The sequence below is a fragment of the Cetorhinus maximus genome, chromosome 2 (genome assembly GCF_964194155.1).
Source record: "Cetorhinus maximus chromosome 2, sCetMax3.hap1.1, whole genome shotgun sequence".
NCBI lineage: Eukaryota > Metazoa > Chordata > Chondrichthyes > Lamniformes > Cetorhinidae > Cetorhinus > Cetorhinus maximus.
Window position 1 is genome coordinate 124,220,412 of NC_135880.1, and position 20,299 is coordinate 124,240,710.

Consider the following 20,299-nt stretch of genomic DNA (forward strand, 5'->3'; position numbering starts at 1 on the left):
ATTAATTAAAATCCTCTTACCACTTAGGAACAGTGTTCAGGGCAATGTAACTGCCATGCTTTTCAGAGCAAGGTTAAAATAAGCCCATTCCAGCTTTCCTTACCTCTGGTGTTATCTTAATTTGTAGTCTAATGTAACCATGTTGGAGCTATATAAAATGCTAGTTAGGCCACAGTTGGAGTACTGTGTGCAGTTCTCCTTGCCACACCATAGGAAGGATGTCATTGCACTGGAGAGGGTACAGAGGATGTTGCCTGGGCTGGAAGGGCCTATTTCTGTGCTGTGTAACTGACTGACTCTATAACAGTTTAAAATTTAAAAATGTGACAGTTTTTGATGTAAGAATGTCTACCTGTTGCATGTAGGAGTGTTTCCTAATTTCATTCCTGAAGGGTCTGACTATGCCCCCTATCCAAGATTTCCCCAACCAGCTGCAGTATTTTTTCTCTACTGTTCTCCTTTATCTTGAAAGCTTTGATCAAGTCACCTTTTAACCTTCTAGGTTCTAGGAACTACAACTAATAATTTGTGTAATCTCCTCTTGTAATTTAACCTTGGTGACCTGGTATAATTCTAATAATATCCATGAGGCACTCCTTCCCAAGGCCAATATATCCTTCCTAAAGTGTGCTGCCTAGAGTTGCTCACTGTATCTAGGTGTGGTCTAACCAGAGCTTTGTATATTTTTAAAGCATAGCTCCCACTCCCTTGTATTCTAGCCCTCTAGATAAACACCAGCATTCCATTAGATGTTTTGATTACTTTATGTTCCTGCACATGTCTCTTTGGGCCTCTGATTCTAATTTTTCATGTTTAGACAATGAGGTACTTTTTATCATTTTGGGACTGAAGTGAATGATCTCACATTTGCTTATATTAAAATCCATTTGCCCACTCACGTAATTGACTTTTGTAAATATTATTGTAATGTTATGCTACTTACAAAACTGCATATCTTTGTCATCTGTAAATTTAGAATGTGGCTTTCTATCCATAATTTGTTAACCATTCATATTTGAGGCCCCATGTTTAACATAGACCCTACACTATCTATTTGATCTTTTATAAAATTAAAGTTTTGTCTTCAGCTGGTTCCCATTTATTGATGATGCTATTCTCACCCGTTAAGGAGCAAGCGCAATGGACAGTGCAAAGCAGTTGCTGAGTAGATAATCTCCATTTAGGAGGTGGAGAATTCCATGTACTCTCTGCATTTGGCGCACTCTGTCAAAAGCTTGGTTAAGGAGGGTATTGGTTGAGGAAAGAAAAAAATCTTAGATTAAGTAGAAATGCTAGGCATATTTTTGGATAAGATCATCTGAGCAAGTTCTAAGCCACAGTAATACACAGGTTGGTGCCATGCCTTAAAGAATTGCTTTGTAATCTGGGCTCAAGATTCACCAGTAAGAACCAAACAAGATGAATAAAATTTAATTTCACTTTAGAAAGAAATGGACCTTGCACTTCCCTCCTTGAAGGCAATGCCTTTAATTTTATAAAAGTAGTCGTGCTGCAAGTAACCTTGGTTATAAGTCTCACTTGTTTCAGGCATGAACACTTGTCGAGCCAATGAAATACGTTGTAGTTCTGGATTTCTTCCATGTATTCCTGCCTCTTGGAGATGTGATGGAGTAGAAGACTGCCGTGATGGTGCCGATGAGGAGAACTGTGGTGGGTACTAAAAGTTTAATTGGAGGCACTTGGCAACCATTAAATTAGACTGACTGAGACCTCAAATAGTTATAAAATAGAAGGGGATGAGCAACAATTGACTTGTAACCACTTTGCATTTTACTATTTGTTCATTTACTTTGCTCCATATGGCTTTCAACAAATAAGAGCAAAATCAACTACAACCTCCTTAGTGTCAAAAGAAGATTTTAGTTCATCTAAAGTTGATTCATTAAAAAGAAACAAATAAGGCACTGATGCCACTTGTACCTCTGTTGGGGCCCATGTACTTTTGTCATGGAATATCATGCAGGGTATGTGCATTGTCTTACTAACTAGTGGGCTCCTTCAAAATCCAGGTGTCATTCCGTCGTTCTGAACTTGCATTTGAATGCATGTTCAGCAACTGTTTATCACCAGTCCACAGTGACTGATCATGTAACTAAATTGAGTTCAGAAGGACTGAAAGATGCTCGGCCTTGAGTAGCATTAGAAGCACAGTCCATAGTTTGAAGCACATGAACAGATAATGAAAAATTATTTTCTTTCAGGCAACCTTACCTGCAACCCATTAGAGTTTACTTGTGCCAGTGGTAGGTGCATTTCCAAAAAATTTTTCTGCAATGGTGCAGATGACTGTGGTGATGGAAGTGATGAAAAAGACTGCAAGCTACATACCTGTGGCCCTCATGAGTTTCGGTGCAATAATTCTGAATGTATCTCCTTGAATTGGGTATGTGATACCAATGCTGACTGTGCTGACAAATCTGATGAATCTCCAAACCAGTGTGGGTTTACGCTTTCAACTGTGACCTGCTCTCCAAGTGAGTTTTTGTGTGATTCTGGTGAATGCATTCACCGCAGCTGGTACTGTGACGGAGATAAAAACTGCAAAGATGGAAGCGATGAAGCCAATTGCTGTAAGTGTACTATTTCTTCCACACTCTGGGATTCACTAAGTTTTAATTAGATGGTACTTAAATGATTTTTAGCTGTCAATCTCCTCACGGACAGTGGTCAAGTGACGTTAAAATACTTTACTATCTCTAATCCAATAGACTGCTCTTGTACTGAGACATTTTGAACCCCAATAACCAATCTTAAGAATTCTGAATGCAATTGACAGTATGAATGGAGGAATAAATAAGCCAGTGATAAAACACAAATTGCATCTATCAAGTGCACAATTCGTTATTAAATATTAGTGTCTGACACAACTTGTTCAGAACTAGCCTCCCTTTTTAAAAAGTCCAGTTGCTGTACCTGTGTTGTATTCTGTGGCTGAGTGGATACAACCTCTCGAGTCAAAGGTTGTTGGTTCAAGTCCTATTCCCTAGGTTAGAGCACAAAAATTTAGGCAGCCACTCCAGTCCTGCACTAAGAGCACCACACTAAAACGTGCTGTCTTTCAAATGAAATAATCAAGGGCCCTTTCTGATGTCTTGGGTGGATATAAAAGATTATGGCACTATTTGAATAACAGGCATTATTGTCCCTGGCATCCTAGCCAATATTTGTCTATTCAACATTTAGAAAAGTAAGATCTAGCCATTGAAACTGTCACTGTTTGATGACTAGATTTAGTGAGTCTAAAACAGTTTGGGACATGCTGAAGTAATGAAAGATGTATAAAAGCAAACCCTTATTTCTGTTTGAAGTTACTTTAAGGTTAAAAATGGAGCCCATGATATTGGGACTAATTTAATCCAGTTCTAAAACTTAATTTTGACTTCCAGTGTAGGGTTGCCAACCCTCAGGATTGACCATGAGCCTTGAGGAATTAAAGATCAATCTTCAGGACACTACTGTATGCAATTCTGGAGAAAAATCAGTGATATTAAAGTTTTTTAAAATTTGTTTTGAATATTTCTTTACCACATATAAAAAGATTGAAAATTGTGGGTGGGGACAGGCTGTTTGACATCATCCAATTGGGTAATGAGTCTTCAATTGGGGTAGAAAGACAATGCATCACAAGGATCAAGGTGTTGGCTGACAAATGGCTGGAGTGTGGCAGGTGGTGGTGGAACCTTGTCATGAAATCTCTGGAAATACACACAATACACCCAAAACATTCTCTAATACCAGCTTAGGGTTGCCAACCATGATTAAGTTTGCATTGAGCACATTAAATATCAAGTCTGTTAGTATGCTACATGATTCCTGTTTAATTTTGAATTTTGAATTTAATTTTCAGCATCTAAAATTTGCAAATTTGGTCATTTCAAATGTGGTGATAACTGTATTCCTGAAAGCAAGAAATGCAATGGCTTTATTGATTGTCTTGATGGTAGTGATGAGCTCAACTGTAAGAGTAAGTACACACTTGAGGTAAGTGAGTAAATTTTATTGAGCTCTTTGGTCCAAAATTCATTCAACTTTTTTTCCCTCAACAGTTCTAGAGTGCACAGGACCTTCTGATTTCAGGTGCCAAACTGGAGAATGTATAAATATGACCCAAGTGTGCAATCGGCAACAAGATTGCAAAGACTGGAGTGATGAACCCCTTGAAAAATGTAGTATGTATTTCACCTATTTCTTGTGCCCCTGAAATTTCAGTGAACCTATACCTGTCTAGTTACTAAAGCAGAATGGTCTTTTTAAACACTTGAGCTACTTTCCAAATTCCTTACCTGTAACATGGGGTGGGGGAGGACAGGGGCTGGTGTATTGGGCCATTATCACAATTATGAAAGTTTGGAATTCTTGTTTTGGTAGCATTAAATGTGTCTCGATGCTTGATTTAGATCCAGTTGCTCTATTTAAACTAAATGTCCACTCTTAATCAATTACTTAATAAATTTCCTTCCAATGCACGAACAAGCTATGTCATGATTCTCCTTGCAATCCAATAATTAGATTAAACCAAGCACTCAAACTAATACAAGATAAAATATTGCTTATTGAGATGACCTTGGTTAAATGTGGCATCTAGTGTGTGTAAATGTGAACTCTTCCTTTAGGAAGAATAGAAAAGCAGTACACTTAGAGAGGGATCTGGATGTGCTGGTAGATGAATCAGTTAGTATGCAGGTACTGCAAATGACTAGGAAGGCAAATGGAATGTTGGCCTCTACTACAAGGGGAATGGAATATAAAAGTGGGAGTTTTGCTGTATTGATGAGACAACATCTGGAGCACTCTGCACAGTTTTGGTCTCATTTGAGAAAGGACCCAAGGACATAATTGCATTAGAAGCAGTTCAGAGAAGGTTCAGTTGCTGATTCCTGAGGTGAAGGGATTTCATATGAGAAAAGGTTGGACAGATTGGGCCTGTATACATTGGAGTTTAGAAGTGGTCATATTGAAATGTAAGACTTGAACAGGGTGGATGCTGAGAGGATGTTTTTTCCCTTGGCGGGGGCGCTAGAACTACAAGACGGTTTAAAAATAAGGGGTCGCCCCTCTAAAATGGAGATGAAAATTTTGAGGGCTATTAATCTTGAATTCTCTTCCTCAGAGCAGTAGAGGTAGGGCCATGGAATGCTTTTAAGGTTTGAGTTTGACTCCTGTGCCAATCAATCTAAGGGTATGGGGGTTGGCAGGAAAGTAGTGAGGCCACAATCAGATCAGCCATGATCTTATCAAATGGCTGAAAGGAATACTCCTGCTCCTAATTTAAGTTTGCACATGTATGCCAGATTGCATTTTCAACATGTCAATAGTTCTAACTATGTTAGCACTGGTTGTTAATATACTGTTCAATTTTATTGCCTGCATATAGGATGATATCAGTTGTCTAGTAATAGCCTTAAACTATCTGATAAGACTTCCACATTGTCCTTCTGGTTTGAAGCACAAATTCTAATTTGTTTTACAGATATGAATGAATGCTTGGTGAACAATGGTGGCTGTTCTCATATCTGCAGGGATCTTCTCATTGGTTATGAATGTGAATGTCCACCTGGCTTTGAAGTGGTTAACAGAAAATACTGTGCAGGCAAGTTCAGTTAACTTTTTCTCCTTAAAATTGGCCCAGATCTTACACTTAAAGGGATATTTGCTTTCCTTTTCAGATATTGATGAATGTCAAAATCCAGGAACCTGTAGTCAAATTTGTTTCAATTTAAATGGAAGCTATCAATGTGACTGTCTCAAAGGATATCATGTGGATCCAATCAATGGGGCTTGCAAGGCCATAGGCAAGTACAATATTTGAAACTATTCAATTAATCATGACTATTGTGAAGCCAATCTGGTCGGTCTCTCATACATGCATACAATACAAGTATTTAACTTAAATCTAAACTCTAAATCTCCAATTTAATCCTGACCCAGTCTTTTGCCAATAGCATAGTAAACTCAGTAAAAATGTGATCACCTCATTTGGCCTCTGCTCCACACATCTAGCCTGAGGAAACTGTTTTTTCCTCTCCCTACCAATCTAACCTGATACAAAGCTTGTTTAAGTGGATAATGTTTATGGGTTTTAATTGTTCAATTGGTAGATGATTCTGAAGGCTGTGTTTAAAGTACCATTACATATGTAAACTCGAGGTGTCAGCTGTGGCTCAGTTCATAGCACCCTCGCCTTTGAATCAGAAGGTTGTGGGTTCATGTCCCACTCCCGGAAACCAAGAACTGTGAATGTACTCGAAAGAGTTACAATCTGTGACTGTTGATAACTCGAAAGAGTTACATATGTAAACTCTTAAATTGGGCTGACACTGGGTAAGGGAGAGCTGCATTGTCATATGTTTTAGGTAAGCGGTTACAATCAAAAAGGCAGTTGGGAATTTTACTATTCCTTAAGGTAGGGTGCATAAAGCTGTACATCTATCTGGGGTGCAAAGATTAGAATTTACTTCTAATGGTAGCTCAATATCTTTGAGTTGCACCTGTTTTGCACAGAAAACTGCATGTAACTCAGTTAGTACCTACACTCAAACTATTGTTCCCAATCATAAGTAAGAATTGTATCCCTTTGTAAACTATTATTACCCCTGTCCTTTTTTCTCTTTCCTGAAAGAGGGTGGTACTTGAGGAAGAAGGGGATTATTCTTTCTTGGAGCAGACATGATTGGCTAAATGGCTTTATTCTGTGCTGTATGATTCCAAAGACTAGAGGGAACCATTGTTCATAAGTTTGTTTTCTTTAAACAGAAGAAGAGCCCTGTTTGATTTTCACCAATCGTCACGATATCAGGAAAATCGGATTGCATCACTTGGAATACACTGAGATAATTGACCAGCTGAGAAATGCTATAGCAATTGATGCTGACATTACAGCACATACAATTTTCTGGGCTGACATGGGACATCATGCAATTTTCAGGTAAGAGTTTTGAATACCCAACAATTAATTCCAGTACAGAATGATTTATTTTAACCTTAAATTCAGGATCTATTCATACATTTCTATTTTTAGTCACTTGAGTGAACACACATACATCAAGGATTTTCCCTTGAGGAGAGTTCTTTGGGTTGTGCACCTACCTTTGTCGCCAGCCTTCTGCAAGTGGAACTTCTGGGGGTCAGGGCTATAATTGGCCTGTAGACGGACCTGCTCAATTAGGTAGACCCAAAGTGTGGACTGAGGCAGACTGACTCGAGCAGGCAGATTAAAGGCCTGCCTCTGTTCTGATTCAAGATGGGGGAATGTATTTTTTCCTGAAGAGAGAATTTGATTTATAGTACAACATTCAAAGCTGGGAATGAAGAGACTCATTCAACTGCAGTTCAATATGCAAAAAAAGCAGGAGAAAGTAATTTCTGATTCAAAGGATGGGCTGCCCATTTTACTTGAAATGAAAGCTATATGGATTGTAGAGTCACAAACTGGAACCATTAATTTCTTTGAACTAGATAGTGAATAAATTTAAAACTGCTCGGTTATCAAAGGCCAAGTGCAATTCAAGAATTAGAATTTGAAAATCTTAAATTCTGAGGTTTTTAAGAACTGATGCATGGAGAATATTAACTCTGATCACTCTTGAGATTCCTTTTGAGAATTGTAAATAGGGAGTCAAAAATAAAGTGTCAAAAGCCATATCTGGCTGGATTGTGGAGTGTCAGAAACCAAGGCTCTTAACAATTGGGTGATACAGGTAGATCATTTGGTGATCAAAGGTTGGGTTTCTCTAAAATAGCACCCAAAGTGTCTTCTAATTATACAACCTGGCATCCAACATTTCAAAGAAATACAGCTGTTAAAATCTAGCTATCTTCTGCCAAAAATTGAATGCTGTAGATTTTAATGCTGCATGAAGTCAATAGCTTGACTGTTTGCAGTAAATATTCATTTTTAAAACTTCTTGCCGCCTATGGTGTTTGCCTCCATTCATCTGGTCTGATATAAGACAGCTGCTGAACTCTGGTTGCCTTGCTGAAAAGTGACAACTTGCCAGAGATGGGCTCTTAATGAGCCTACAGCAAATTAGTTTTAATAGGAACAAGCCTGTTCAGGGGCCTGCTCCCCCTCATCCCCTAACCTTGAATGAGATGGTGGAAACAGGACTCCTGGCCACATGGTCTAGCAATCATTGTTTCCCACCACCCCTTCTTGTTGCCATCCAAACAGGGCTGTGAAATCTAGTATTAAGACAATTTGATTTAATTTTTTGTTGGATTGTCACCTCTGTTCTATTTTGTAGCCCTCTTTCCTAATTGGTTTAAGTTTTTCATAAGGCCTTTGAGAAAAAAGGGTTGAAACCAGACCTTATGAAATAACTGTTCATTGCATCACTCTTGAACACTTGAACTAAAGACAAATTTATGCTACAATTTGACCAGAACTGAGCTTTGGAGTTAAACATGCAATGATATCTAATGATAGCAAGAGCTCTAACCAGTAATGTGCAATGCCTATCTGTGGGTTGTGATTTAACAATTTACTATAACTACAAATGTAACTTCAATTCTGAATTTCTAGGTTTTCAATTTGAATGTTTTCTCCAGGTTTGCTTTGAGAATCATTTTTATATTGACTACTGTGACTTCATTGCAGTAAATCAATAGATGACCATGGTGGTACTACTGAGATTACCAGAGCCATCAGTAACGTATCCCTCCCTTTTGGAATTGCTGTCGATTGGATCCACAAGAACATTTACTGGACAGATGTGGGCCTTAAAACCCTTTCGGTGGCCAACTTCAATGGAACCAAAAGGAAGATCCTTTTTGATACCAATCTAATGGAACCAGCATATATAGTAGCTGATCCACTAACTGGGTATTAAATAATTTTTAACTTGCACAATCAGGATATTAGTATACTGGCACTTAATGATAGAAGGCATTTAGCAGTAATTAACACCAGGGTAGTTGGTTAAACAGTAAAATGAATGTTTTATTGGCCAATTAACTAGTGATGCAAGCCACTTGGTGAGCTCGATCCTCAATTTTATAAACAAAATAACTATAGTATTGAGAGACTATAGGTTTGAGTTGGGATGAGGAGCTAGAGTGGCAAGATTGGTCATAGTTAACTTTAGTTTGCTACAATTCAATTTGGAGTTCTATCTTTGCTATCCTTTTGACTGTGTACTTGCTATTTTCATATAGGACCTTTTGCTTATTAGATCATTGAAGACCAAGGCTGTGTTTTCATATGATAACTTATCAAACTGGAACTAGTAAAATGTAAAGTTCTGGCATTGTAAAAATGATCATCCAGCAAAGCATTTTAAATTAAAGTTGACTTTTTTGTTTTTGTTCTGGATTGAAAGGTTCATATACTGGTCAGATTGGGGTGAGCCAGCAAAGATTGAAAAAGCAGGCATGAATGGTGCTGGCCGCCAGCTTTTTGTTAGCACAGAGATTTATTGGCCAAATGGCATTGTACTTGGTAAGTAAACAACAAAAACTTGTTTGGCAGCATTCATATTGGGATTGTATTTATACATTACTTCAAATCTGTCCATAGATCTTGTGAAAAGCCGTCTTTATTGGGTTGATTCAAAGCTACACACATTGTCAAGCGTAGATCTAAATGGCCTGGATAGGAGAATGATATTGCAGTCTGAAGAATTCCTTGCTCATCCTCTTGCTGTATCCATCTTTGAGGTAAGATGCATTGCAACAGCTTTGACAACACTGATTAATTTAAGTAGAGTTAGACTAGAGCAACCTATGATTGTAGGCTAGTTTAAGTGCTGTTTTACAGAGCTTGTATTTTTGAGTTTGAAGCCTTTAGTTCTAAACAAGGTGGACTTGTAGGATGGCTAGGTAGTGCTGAATAAAATTATTGAACTGCCCAGTAGACATGGATTTAATGTCTCAGAATATGCAAGGAGCATATAATTTCCTTAATGTATAGAAAAGTAATTGATCTACCCCAGTTTTGACTTGTGCAGAACTAGGATGAATACATTTGAGTTAAGCATACTGTTTTATTATCAGGTTATGGCTGACAAACATCCCACTCCAAAAGTAAACTGTGGTAGGTGCTAATAAAGTACTTTCAACTTTAATATATACAAAGTGAGGCAGTAGCTTAAGGAAAAAAAACAGACTGCATAAAGGCATTCTTATGACTTATTGCATTATATAATTTGTAACTTCATTTTGTAATTTGCCAAATGATACTTGCAAACTGGGTGTGTTTTTGCTGAAGGTCACTCCTAAAGGCTATTTGAAAGAAACTCAATGGTTGGTTACAGCATTAAGTATGTACTTTCTGTATTCTGTTTGTATACATTAAACCTGAAGACTAAAGGATGTTAATTGAATTATGCATTCAAGTGTGTAGGTAATTGGTATATTTGTGCTAGCATCAGAATTGAGAAGACTTTGGGTGAATATATGCCTTTAATGAGAAAATATTTTGTTTTAGGATCGTGTCTTTTGGATTGATGGTGAGAATGAAATCATTTATAGTGCTAATAAGTTCACAGGAGCCAACGTGGTGACTTTAGCCTCCAACCTTGATGAACCTCATGACATTATTGCTTATCACAAGTTAATACAGCCATCAGGTAGGGAGCCTTGAGTTTAGCTTTCCTTTTTAAAAGGTAAGACTTGCCAGTTATGAAATTTCAATTTCCTTACACTTCAGTTTACAATGCATATGCTGCAGTTCTTATGAGCTGTATAAGCAATCAGCTAGTGACATTTTGCTATCCAAAACTAACTTGATCAGTTTGGAGAATGAAGTATCCTGCAGTTCTTGTTTTGTTTTGAATTTAATTTAAGCTATTTCAAGCAATGAATTTGGTGCTGAAATAATCTTCCACTTTAACTGCCCATCGGTCAATCTGGTAAAATGGTACTTCCTATTGTTTGTAGTACTGATGTGCTTGGTCTTAAGCCACTCCCTCCTTTTGTCACCCTATATCAAGAGTTAATGACAAAATAGAAGCCAATTGATTCTATGACTAAGTTGACTGACACATAATTTCTAACTTCAATTTAACAAAGGCACATCACGTGAAACAATAGGAAATATCTTAGTTTGTGAAGTTGTCAGTTTCAACAACTGACTAATGTTGGCACTTTTGTAAAGTAAATCAAGCGTAGAATGAGCAAATTCATCTGTGGCAAAACTATAATCTTGAATGACTTGGATTGTATAATGCCAGGCTTCCCCAGTGATTCTTAAAATTTTCAACAGGCAAAAACTGGTGCAATGGGACTTTGAATGGAGGCTGTGAATACATGTGTCTGCCTGCTCCTCAAATAACTATTCATTCATTAACATACACTTGTGTCTGTCCAAATGGCATGGAACTGAACAAAGATGGAAAGCTATGTGCAACAGGTAAAAACAATTGGCTTCTGTTCTTCATATTGAATATTATGGTCTGGACTTTATTGTGGGGGCACAATTGGGGAGGGGGAAAAATGCATTAGAAATTGAGCCACTTATGTCTAAAATTTCTACCCAATTCATTTACACAAGCTCAAATGTAAAAGCCCAAGAATCATGTTCATGGCTATTGACTGGAAAGAGGCCTCAATTTTTTGTAGTAGATTGATCAAAATTGCAATTGAAGAAGCAAGTCAGTGGTCACTAATGTACAGACTACAGTACTGTACTGGTGTACAGTTCAAAGTCACATCTGAGAAGCAGTCCTAAGGGAAGCTCAGGTGACTGGCTGTTACAGATCACTAACAATAGATGTCACCCTTGGATGCCCATGTGGCTAAAATTTTAGCCACAATGTGGTGAATGCCCTCCAATGAGTGCAATTGACAGGCCGAGTGTGGGTAGGATTTAGTGAATTGAATTTTGAACTAGCTTAAGATTGTAGAAACTCTATATAAAACTTGTTTTAAATTGAGCTTGTGCATTATTTCAGTCAATACTACCCAGTTGCCTCATATCTTGCTCAAAACCATATGGAACCTAAGCTGGAGATCTGAAATGTTTTATCTTTGACATTTGGAAACAGAATGAAGTCCTAATTATGAGATTCTGATCCCTGGTGATTGTAGGATGTTTTCTAGGGGTCTCAGTTTTGCAAGCATAAAACCTCTATCCATCTCCTGTACCAAACATATCCGATTTGGAGCTATACTTAAGACACCTTTTTTATGAACAATTTTAAGTTCAAGCTTCATACATCTAAGTATCACTTTAGATGAAATACCTATATTTCCAAAGGCCTCTAGTAAATACTGTACAAGAGAGATTCCCCATGTCTTCAGATCGCAAGCTTGCTTTCCATTCTATGTACTTAAACTGGTGGAAAGGCTGAAATCTAAAAAGATCCACAACCACTGATGGATTGAAATAAGATCTGGGCTTTTCCTAAATAAATATTACCTGGGTTTGCCTTCATGAAAGGTGACTAGGCAAAGAAAACTAGAATCTATACAATTGGATGGTCATCTTTCAAAGCTTGGCAAATTCAACATCTGGACTGATAGTAAATTTAATTCAGCAGTTTCTCCTTTCCTCTCTCTAATGCTGTTTCAGCTTTAGATGTGCTAATTGGGGAATTGTAAAACAATCCAATTCTAATACTTGCATGAGTTTCTTGGCCAGTTCCAGGCAAAGCATTTGTGTTTAGTTATTATAAATACTGGCTTATTGATTGAACACTTCATGTTTTGTCTTGAAGTTGAGGTGCTCTTGCTCATGAGCTAATGAATAAACCTCTGGTAGGATGGTCTGTCACTTGTCTGGGTATGTCAGTGTTGCTAGGTTAACTAGTGCTAATGGAGCCATAGAGTAGAGCTGCATACAAATCCTTGGCAGCTTAAACTACTGTCTCACTGTTTCTCACTAGTGGATTGTTGTTTAGTAATGCTGTAAGTAGAACTTAATTTTAATTGACTATTTCATCTGGTAGTTAACACAACCTGTGGATCATCAAACTTTGTGTGTCATAATGGGCAATGCATACCTAGTAAACTGAAGTGTGATGGCAATACCGACTGTGAAGATGGAACTGATGAAAACCTAGAACTGTGCTGTAAGTATTTACAATTGCAGAAAAAGAAATGTTCTGTTTTTAGTTAAATGGGAAGAGCCACACTGGATGACACTTGAATTGGAGGGGATTTGAGTCGTGTAGGTATTAGTTTCCATGTATACTGATTACAGCAAAAAAACTTAATTAGCCTCTTCAATGGTTTGGAAAAATATTGAATTGGCTGCCTAACTCTGATCTTGGTTTGATACCACACTTGCTTTGAACTTTTGGGAATGGGTTATTAACATTGACTCAGAATGTGAATTGCCACTCCCCCTTTTTTTTTGCTGGATATTACTTGGGCATAAAGCTATTTGACTTCCAGCAAGCAGCTTATTGGTCATTCTATTGCTCCTTTTCTTCCCATATATTTTCCAACCTTGTTTTACAAAAGCACTTCCCATTCCCCTGACTAAATTATCCATTTTTTTCCAGACTTTTGACCAAAGACATTGCTTAATCTGGGATCTGATCCAGCAGAGCACCCTCTATGATGTGGTGTGAGAAGAACAAGAAATAGCAGGGCAGTTCAGATTGAACAATATTGCTGAAAAGAGCCATGTTGCTGAGCTTTCTTGTCCTTGCACTCATCAGGACACATCCAAGAATGCCAACTTTCAAACCATCTACAAGTTGCAGTACAGGAGAAATGGTGCTGACTGGTTGATAGTTGACTCTGACCAAGGCATGCCATGCAGAACAATAGGTTAAGGAATCTTTCACACTGCTCCCTATACAATCATTAGGTGAATGGTATCTTCCACTAACAGGATGCTGCAGTTGATCCAAAAAGGTGTTCTGCCTACCACACAATTGCTCAATGTCATGGATTTCAGCACCAGTGAGATGCCAGGTCTGTAGATAAAAACAAAAAGCTAAAAGCTACTGCGGATGCTGGAAATCCAAAACAAAATAAAGCAAAGAGAAACTATAAGCTTGTTTGCAGACCTGCATATGAACACGTCACTTCTAGCAAGTGAAAGCGAGCCACATTAGGAGCTCAACTAATGTTAATTTGGCTGTGTAGCTATTAGCATTCTCTGGGTTGGATTGTTCAGCAAGTGCTGCCCAATTACAGAGTCACATTTAATTAGCAGACAGACATTTTGGATTTTGCAAGTACAGTCTTTACTCTGCTGAAGGGCCATGAGGGCTCGAAACGTTGACTGATTTCTTCTCCGCCGATGCTGCCAGACTTGCTGAGTTTTTCCAGGTAATTCTGTTTTTATTTTGCCAGGTCTGTAGGCTGTATGTCCCAGTGATTGATCAAATAAACAGCAGGTTCCTTCAGTTCATAATGGGCAGAGTAAAGACTGTACTTGCAAAATCCAAAATGTCTGTCTGCTAATTAAATGTGACTCTGTAATTGGGCAGCACTTGCTGAACAATCCAACCCAGAGAATGCTAATAGCTACACAGCCAAATTAACATTAGTTGAGCTCCTAATGTGGCTCGCTTTCACTTGCTAGAAGTGACGTGTTCATATGCAGGTCTGCAAACAAGCTTATAGTTTCTCTTTGCTTTCTCCATGGCAGTGCCTCAGCCATGGCAGCCTTGGCTATTCAGAGTTGGACTTGCCAACCAATTGGCACCCTTTTTTTTTCTCGTAGTATAATTTGTTGATTTGATATTTGGCATTGTGTTGTCCTGATGAGTGCAAGATGTAAAGTTTTGGCAAAGTAGTTTACTTTTCTGCAGTATTCAAGTTCTGCACTAGAAAACAACAATGTCTCAGTAAAGATTGAACACTGTTCAATAAATTTTGTAGGAATAATATCATTTAGAGTGAAATAAAGATTGGGGAAGAGTTGAGATTAGGAGAGAATACTAACTTCTGAAGGAATTGGCACCATATTTAAATTTTCAGGACCAGGAGGTTGTTTGGCAGTAAGCACTTAAAATTTTCAACCACTTCTGAATGAATCAGTGTTTACTTTTTCTGGCACATTGTGTGGGACTAGTGGGTAATTACTCAAAGTTCTTGCTATTGATTTTCATTTTTTGGATAGATCTCCTGTCTGCCCCCTAAGGTGGGTGTGATCCCATGGGACTATTTTGTGGGCAAGCAGGAGCGTTAGCCCCAGTGTCCTAGCTAATATTCAAATGGGCATCCCAAACAGATTACCTGGCTATTATCATATTGCAGTTTGTGGGAGCTTCTATGTAAATTGGCCACTGCATTTCTTGCACAACAGTTAATGTAGTCAGTATTGTACTGTGCATTGGGATGTCCAGTAGTCATGAAAGGTGCTAATAAATGCAAGTCTGTCTTCCCATTCCTTCACAGGGATACTACAGCATTCCTCACTGAAGGAAGGAGTTTCTGATATAAACAACTGGATTTCTGCCTTTAGCTTCGCATATCCAAATGCCAAAAATTGCAATGTAATTTACTGTTCTAACTAGCCTCACATTTCTCAACTCAAAATCAGGGCCTTCATTTCTTTTGCTTTGTCCTAATGTTGGTAAAACCTTGAATGACCTTTATACTCAAATCTGGACTTCTATTTTAGCTTTAATATGCTTTTCTTTTAGACACAAGCACCTGTGCTATTGATGAAATAAGTTATGGCCCTGGGTCACTCAAATGTATTCCAGTCTTTTGGAAGTGCAATGGAGTGAAGGACTGATACTGGCAATGATGAGGATGATTGTGCTAAATAGATGCCAGGCTTATTTCAAGTTGAAAGCTTTTGAGCTGTGCTGTAGAATTGTTTACTTCATATCCTGATTCATATTTTCATTAAACTATTGTGGCTTATGCTACCACCATAGAATGTCATCTCAAGACAATCTTAATGCCAACCTTATAAATGTTAGAACTTCTTTCCTAATGCTTTCCTTTGCCACTAGTGATTTTTAAACTTGGACACAAGTTCACTGGCTAAACTGTACTATTAACAATTTTTAAGTTTGTATCCTTTTGTCCCTCCTGTGAATGGCCCCAGTCTTCGTGTAGTCTCTGAACCCTGGATATTCTGCTGTCTTTGTCACTTTCTAAAATAGTGCCCAGAATGGATGCAATATCCTAGCTCTGGTATAAAAAATGTGGCTTAATGTTAATTTTACAATAAGCTGTTCTTCAAAGAAATACTGTCTTAAAATTGTTAGCTGTTGAAATGTGCTTGCCTATATTTTGGTTTCAAAACTAGTGATTTTTAAACTTTTTGGATTATGTTGGCATTCTGTGTAGGTAAAGAAAGCTGTGTCCAGGGTTAATTCAACAAGGGAGGCTACTAGAGATGGGTTGTCTGAGGGCTAAGATGAAAGGTTAAAGGTGTTGGTTTGGTGCATTTGTAATGAGGTTGAGTTACAAATAATGCAAATTCGAAATCCATCCTATTTGAGATAAGTGGGAAACTTGGTTTTTCAGTTATTGAATTTCAAAAGGGACTTTGGGGGTAGCAAAGAACAATTGCTTCATGAGGAAATGGGGGGGGGAGGTATATTAAATTTTATTGACCTGAAAATAGAAAACATGAGATTTTTGTGGAGAAGTTGAGTGGGGTGGGGGGGGGAAAGAGAAAGATATTTAAGGAAGGATGTTTAACTGAATTGTGGTGGCTATGGGGGGAAAAAAGCCTTGAAGACCAGCTCTTTGGTGTGTGAGCTATTAAAAGCTGCAAAAGTTTTAAATGAAGGCTGCCACCCGACCAGGAAAGTCTGTTTTAAGAGTTTGTTTCTGAACCTCTTTTGGAATTCCACATCAGTGGAAATGTTTGAAGTCATGAGAGATACTTTTTTATTATTGTGACAACTCCTTGATTTGAGTAATACTGGATTTTAATGGTTAAATCTATAAGGGGCTGTTAACAAGAGGGTAGTTTAATTGTGTACTTTTTGAACAAGCAGGTTTTTGGTGGGGTGGGGGGGGGGCGGTTGTTCTGGAAGACTTAACTGTAACTTTAAAGGTAAGAAAAACTAATTTTTAAAAGGCTGTTATGGGAGTTCTATGCTTTTGAGGTCTAACTTTTCCTCCTTTTCACAAAGTTAATGATTAGTTAGATTTCTCTGGGATCTGGCTTGCTCAACAATAACCATTTACTGTGATTGTAACACTAAGTTTGTAATAAAACCTTGTTTTTCAGACAACCTTGTTTGCAGTACAGAAGAGTTTACTTGTGCCAGTGCCAGATGCATTTCCATGGCATTTGTTTGTAATGGTGAGGATGATTGTGGTGATGGAAGTGATGAGAAAAACTGCACACCAACTTCCTGTGGCCCACATGAGTTTCAGTGCAATAATTCTGAATGTATCCCTTTGGGCTGGGCATGTGACGCTAACATTGACTGTACTGACCTGTCTGATGAATCTCCAGGACGCTGTGGGCATATACTTCCTTTTGTGACTTGCTCTCCTAATGAGGTCCAGTGTCAGTCTGGTGAATGCATCCATAGTCAATGGTACTGTGACGGGGAAACTGACTGTAAAGATGGAAGTGATGAAGCCAACTGCCGTAAGTGGTCTAATTTATTTGTACCATTATTGGGGTAGTAAATAGTAAGCAGATGTTAGTTGATGTGCTCTGAATTGCCTTTAAATTTTATGTAAGATTTATTGTAGTAAAGTGAAATTGTCAATCACCTTTAGCAAGCTTGCTCCAAGAATTCATTGACATTATCACTGATTTTAGCGTGCTGAACAGAATTGGTCATTTTAATGTGAAAGATGAATGAAACCTCTGGTAGGTAAAAGTCTGTACAGAATTGAGATTGATTATTCCAATTTTTTTCTAAAGTGCGGAATACTGATTATACTGCCAAATGAAAACAAATGAGTCATTATCTCTTTATACTTGAAATTGTAATGGTAGTGTGTGGAAGGCCAGCACCCATTTTTCCAGGATATCTTTCAATGAAAGAAGGGATGTCTGATTTTGTTGCCTTTAGCTTTTTTATGTAGGGAAGCTGATGCATTTACCCAGCTCATTATTACATTCATCACTGATATTTTAGCCATATACTGTTGACATCTTCTAGTTCCAATTTACTTTGACTACTGTTTCCTCACCAAAGGTGGTCAATTGTAGTAGTTTAGGGTTTTTAAGCTGCATGTTCAGTTTGGGGAGGTGAGGGGGTGGTGCTGTTCAGTGAGAGCAAAGCAGGAATACTTGACTTGAGAGCATACAAATAACTTTTTTGAAAGAGCTATCTTAATGGGTTAATGAAATAATTAAGCTATGATTTGGATCTTCAGGTTCAGATTTTTTCACTCATGAAATACATTTCGTTTTGCTGTGATAAATTTGTTAGATGCACGTTCCAGCCACTTGAAACTTTTAAGGTGTACTTCAAAGGTTAAGAGATGAGTGAATCTTGCATAAACATGTCATGATGCTATACTGCAAGTCAGCTCATGAACCAAGCCATACCTCTTGAGGATAATACCAATATAGTTCCAATGAAATATTTGAGTACATTAGGCACAGATTTAAGCTTGCCTTTATTAGTTTTTTTCATTGATTTTTTTTTTAAGAATGACTTAATGACTCCATTTTGAAAACTGCACTTTCAATCCCCATCAAATCCTTGTGGATGAGGCACTTAAATCTTTTTCAGAAAAGTGCTTTTGGGTTGTACACAGATTCCAGAAGATGCCTTTCTCTAAATCACATTGTAGCTGTATTTTGAGGTGCAATGTTGCAAGGAGAATTGAAAATAGAATTATGAACAAGAGGTTTACTTCTCTCCCCAGGTTTTTTTGAATAGCCAGGTGTATCCAAGTAATTTTTCAGTCCAAATTCACTAGCTACCTTGAACAAATGGTTCCATGTCATAAATGTTCAATAGCTGAATCTATAATATCCTCCACATACAAATGGGAAATGACAGCATCTGTGGAGAGAAATACAAGAGTTAACATTTTGAGTCCGTATGACTCGAAACGTTAACTGTCTTTCCACAGATACTATCAGACCTGTGTTTTTTCCCAGCAATATTGTTTTTTCAGATTTCCAGCACCTGCAGTATTTTGCATTTTATACAGATGGGAAATCCCTTCCTACAGCTGCTACTCTTGATGTATTTCTATGTGCATAAGGTGATCTTCCACTTAACCCCTCATTTAATGCAAAACCTGATGTGCAGTTTTGGGATATTCCAATAATGAACTTGAGGGAGAAGCTTCAGCCAAGGAGAATTGGATTTCCCAAAACTGGTCATTATTGACCAAGTGGAATGCATTTTCCAATTGGGTGTCTTCTCAAGTGGACGCTAAGCACCATTTAACTCTTGCTGTGCTTGTGCTAACTTTTCAAAATCAGCTTCCATTGTTTGGACGTGAAGTTGGGGAAGGAAGGGCAAAAAAATTGTTTAATTCGAGGAATGCTTAAGTGACAATGTTGAACAAATTTGCTGTGCACTTCCATTTTATAGAAGTGGTTTTGTGAGCAATTTGTTTGCAGAAACCAATGGCTGGGATATTACACATGACAGTTTTTATAAAAAAAAAATGACTGGAGTGATTACACCCATTTGCTAGTCAAATTATGTTAATGTAGAATGAAGTGGAGTGAAGTTGCTGGGAATCCTGTCCACTAGGCCATTTGATATGATTGCATCATGCCTAGTAGAATAAAGAGCACTTGAGGATATACCTGACCAGTTACTGTATTATTGGGCTAGGTCTAAAAGTGTCTTGGGGGCAGGTATTTTTGCAGCCAATGATGACTGCTCTGCATCTGTCTATTATCCTGCAGGTTGTGTAACCAATTTTGAAAATATAGAACTGTCTCTACTGAATATTGTGCATAGGCAAATATCAATTTTGGTCACTGATCCTGAGAGCCTGTAATTGCTCCCTTTCCTACAAAACATGATGATTCTTACAAGGAGCCCGTGTCTATTATACAGCACCCTGTGGCATGAAGCTATTATTGGAAAATGTTTTTCTTTTAAAATAGAGGTTTAGTCTGTGTGCCTTAATTGGATTAAATCCAGCTAGTCTGAGTGCTTTTATGCCCTAGTTTTGAGAAGAGGTAGAGTACATTTGCTTTTTTTTGAATACAGCATTCAAGAAGTAGGTAAAATCTGGCACCTAGCTAGCGGAGACCAAGCAATGTTTATATTACTAATAAAATTGGTACTATGAGAGGGGTTTTATTATTAGAAGTGGGGTTCAGAGGCTGGTGATACAATGAGAATTTACATTCAGTGAGGTGTGCAGGGGGTGATGTAAGATCAAAGCAGCTGTAAGCCTACAACTGTGTCCACAGGAATCATAGTGAGACGAACCTCACTTTGAATTCGTAAAGTGAAAATACTTTGCCTGG

The 20,299-nt window shown here is 37.9% G+C and overlaps 1 protein-coding gene across 1 annotated transcript in view; it reads left to right on the top strand.

The window, feature by feature from the left end:
- LOC144691378 (uncharacterized) overlaps positions 1–20,299 on the top strand; it is a 92,557-nt gene that overhangs the window by 14,120 nt on the left and 58,138 nt on the right. Inside the window, 17 exon segments of the mRNA XM_078559420.1 lie at positions 1,549–1,671; positions 2,223–2,591; positions 3,869–3,985; positions 4,068–4,190; positions 5,492–5,611; positions 5,688–5,813; positions 6,775–6,946; positions 8,618–8,842; positions 9,339–9,457; positions 9,536–9,675; positions 10,445–10,586; positions 11,222–11,368; positions 12,906–13,028; positions 15,564–15,654; positions 15,656–15,675; positions 16,580–16,588; positions 17,117–17,485. Of these exon segments, the coding sequence (XP_078415546.1) occupies positions 1,549–1,671; positions 2,223–2,591; positions 3,869–3,985; positions 4,068–4,190; positions 5,492–5,611; positions 5,688–5,813; positions 6,775–6,946; positions 8,618–8,842; positions 9,339–9,457; positions 9,536–9,675; positions 10,445–10,586; positions 11,222–11,368; positions 12,906–13,028; positions 15,564–15,654; positions 15,656–15,675; positions 16,580–16,588; positions 17,117–17,485 (2,535 nt within the window).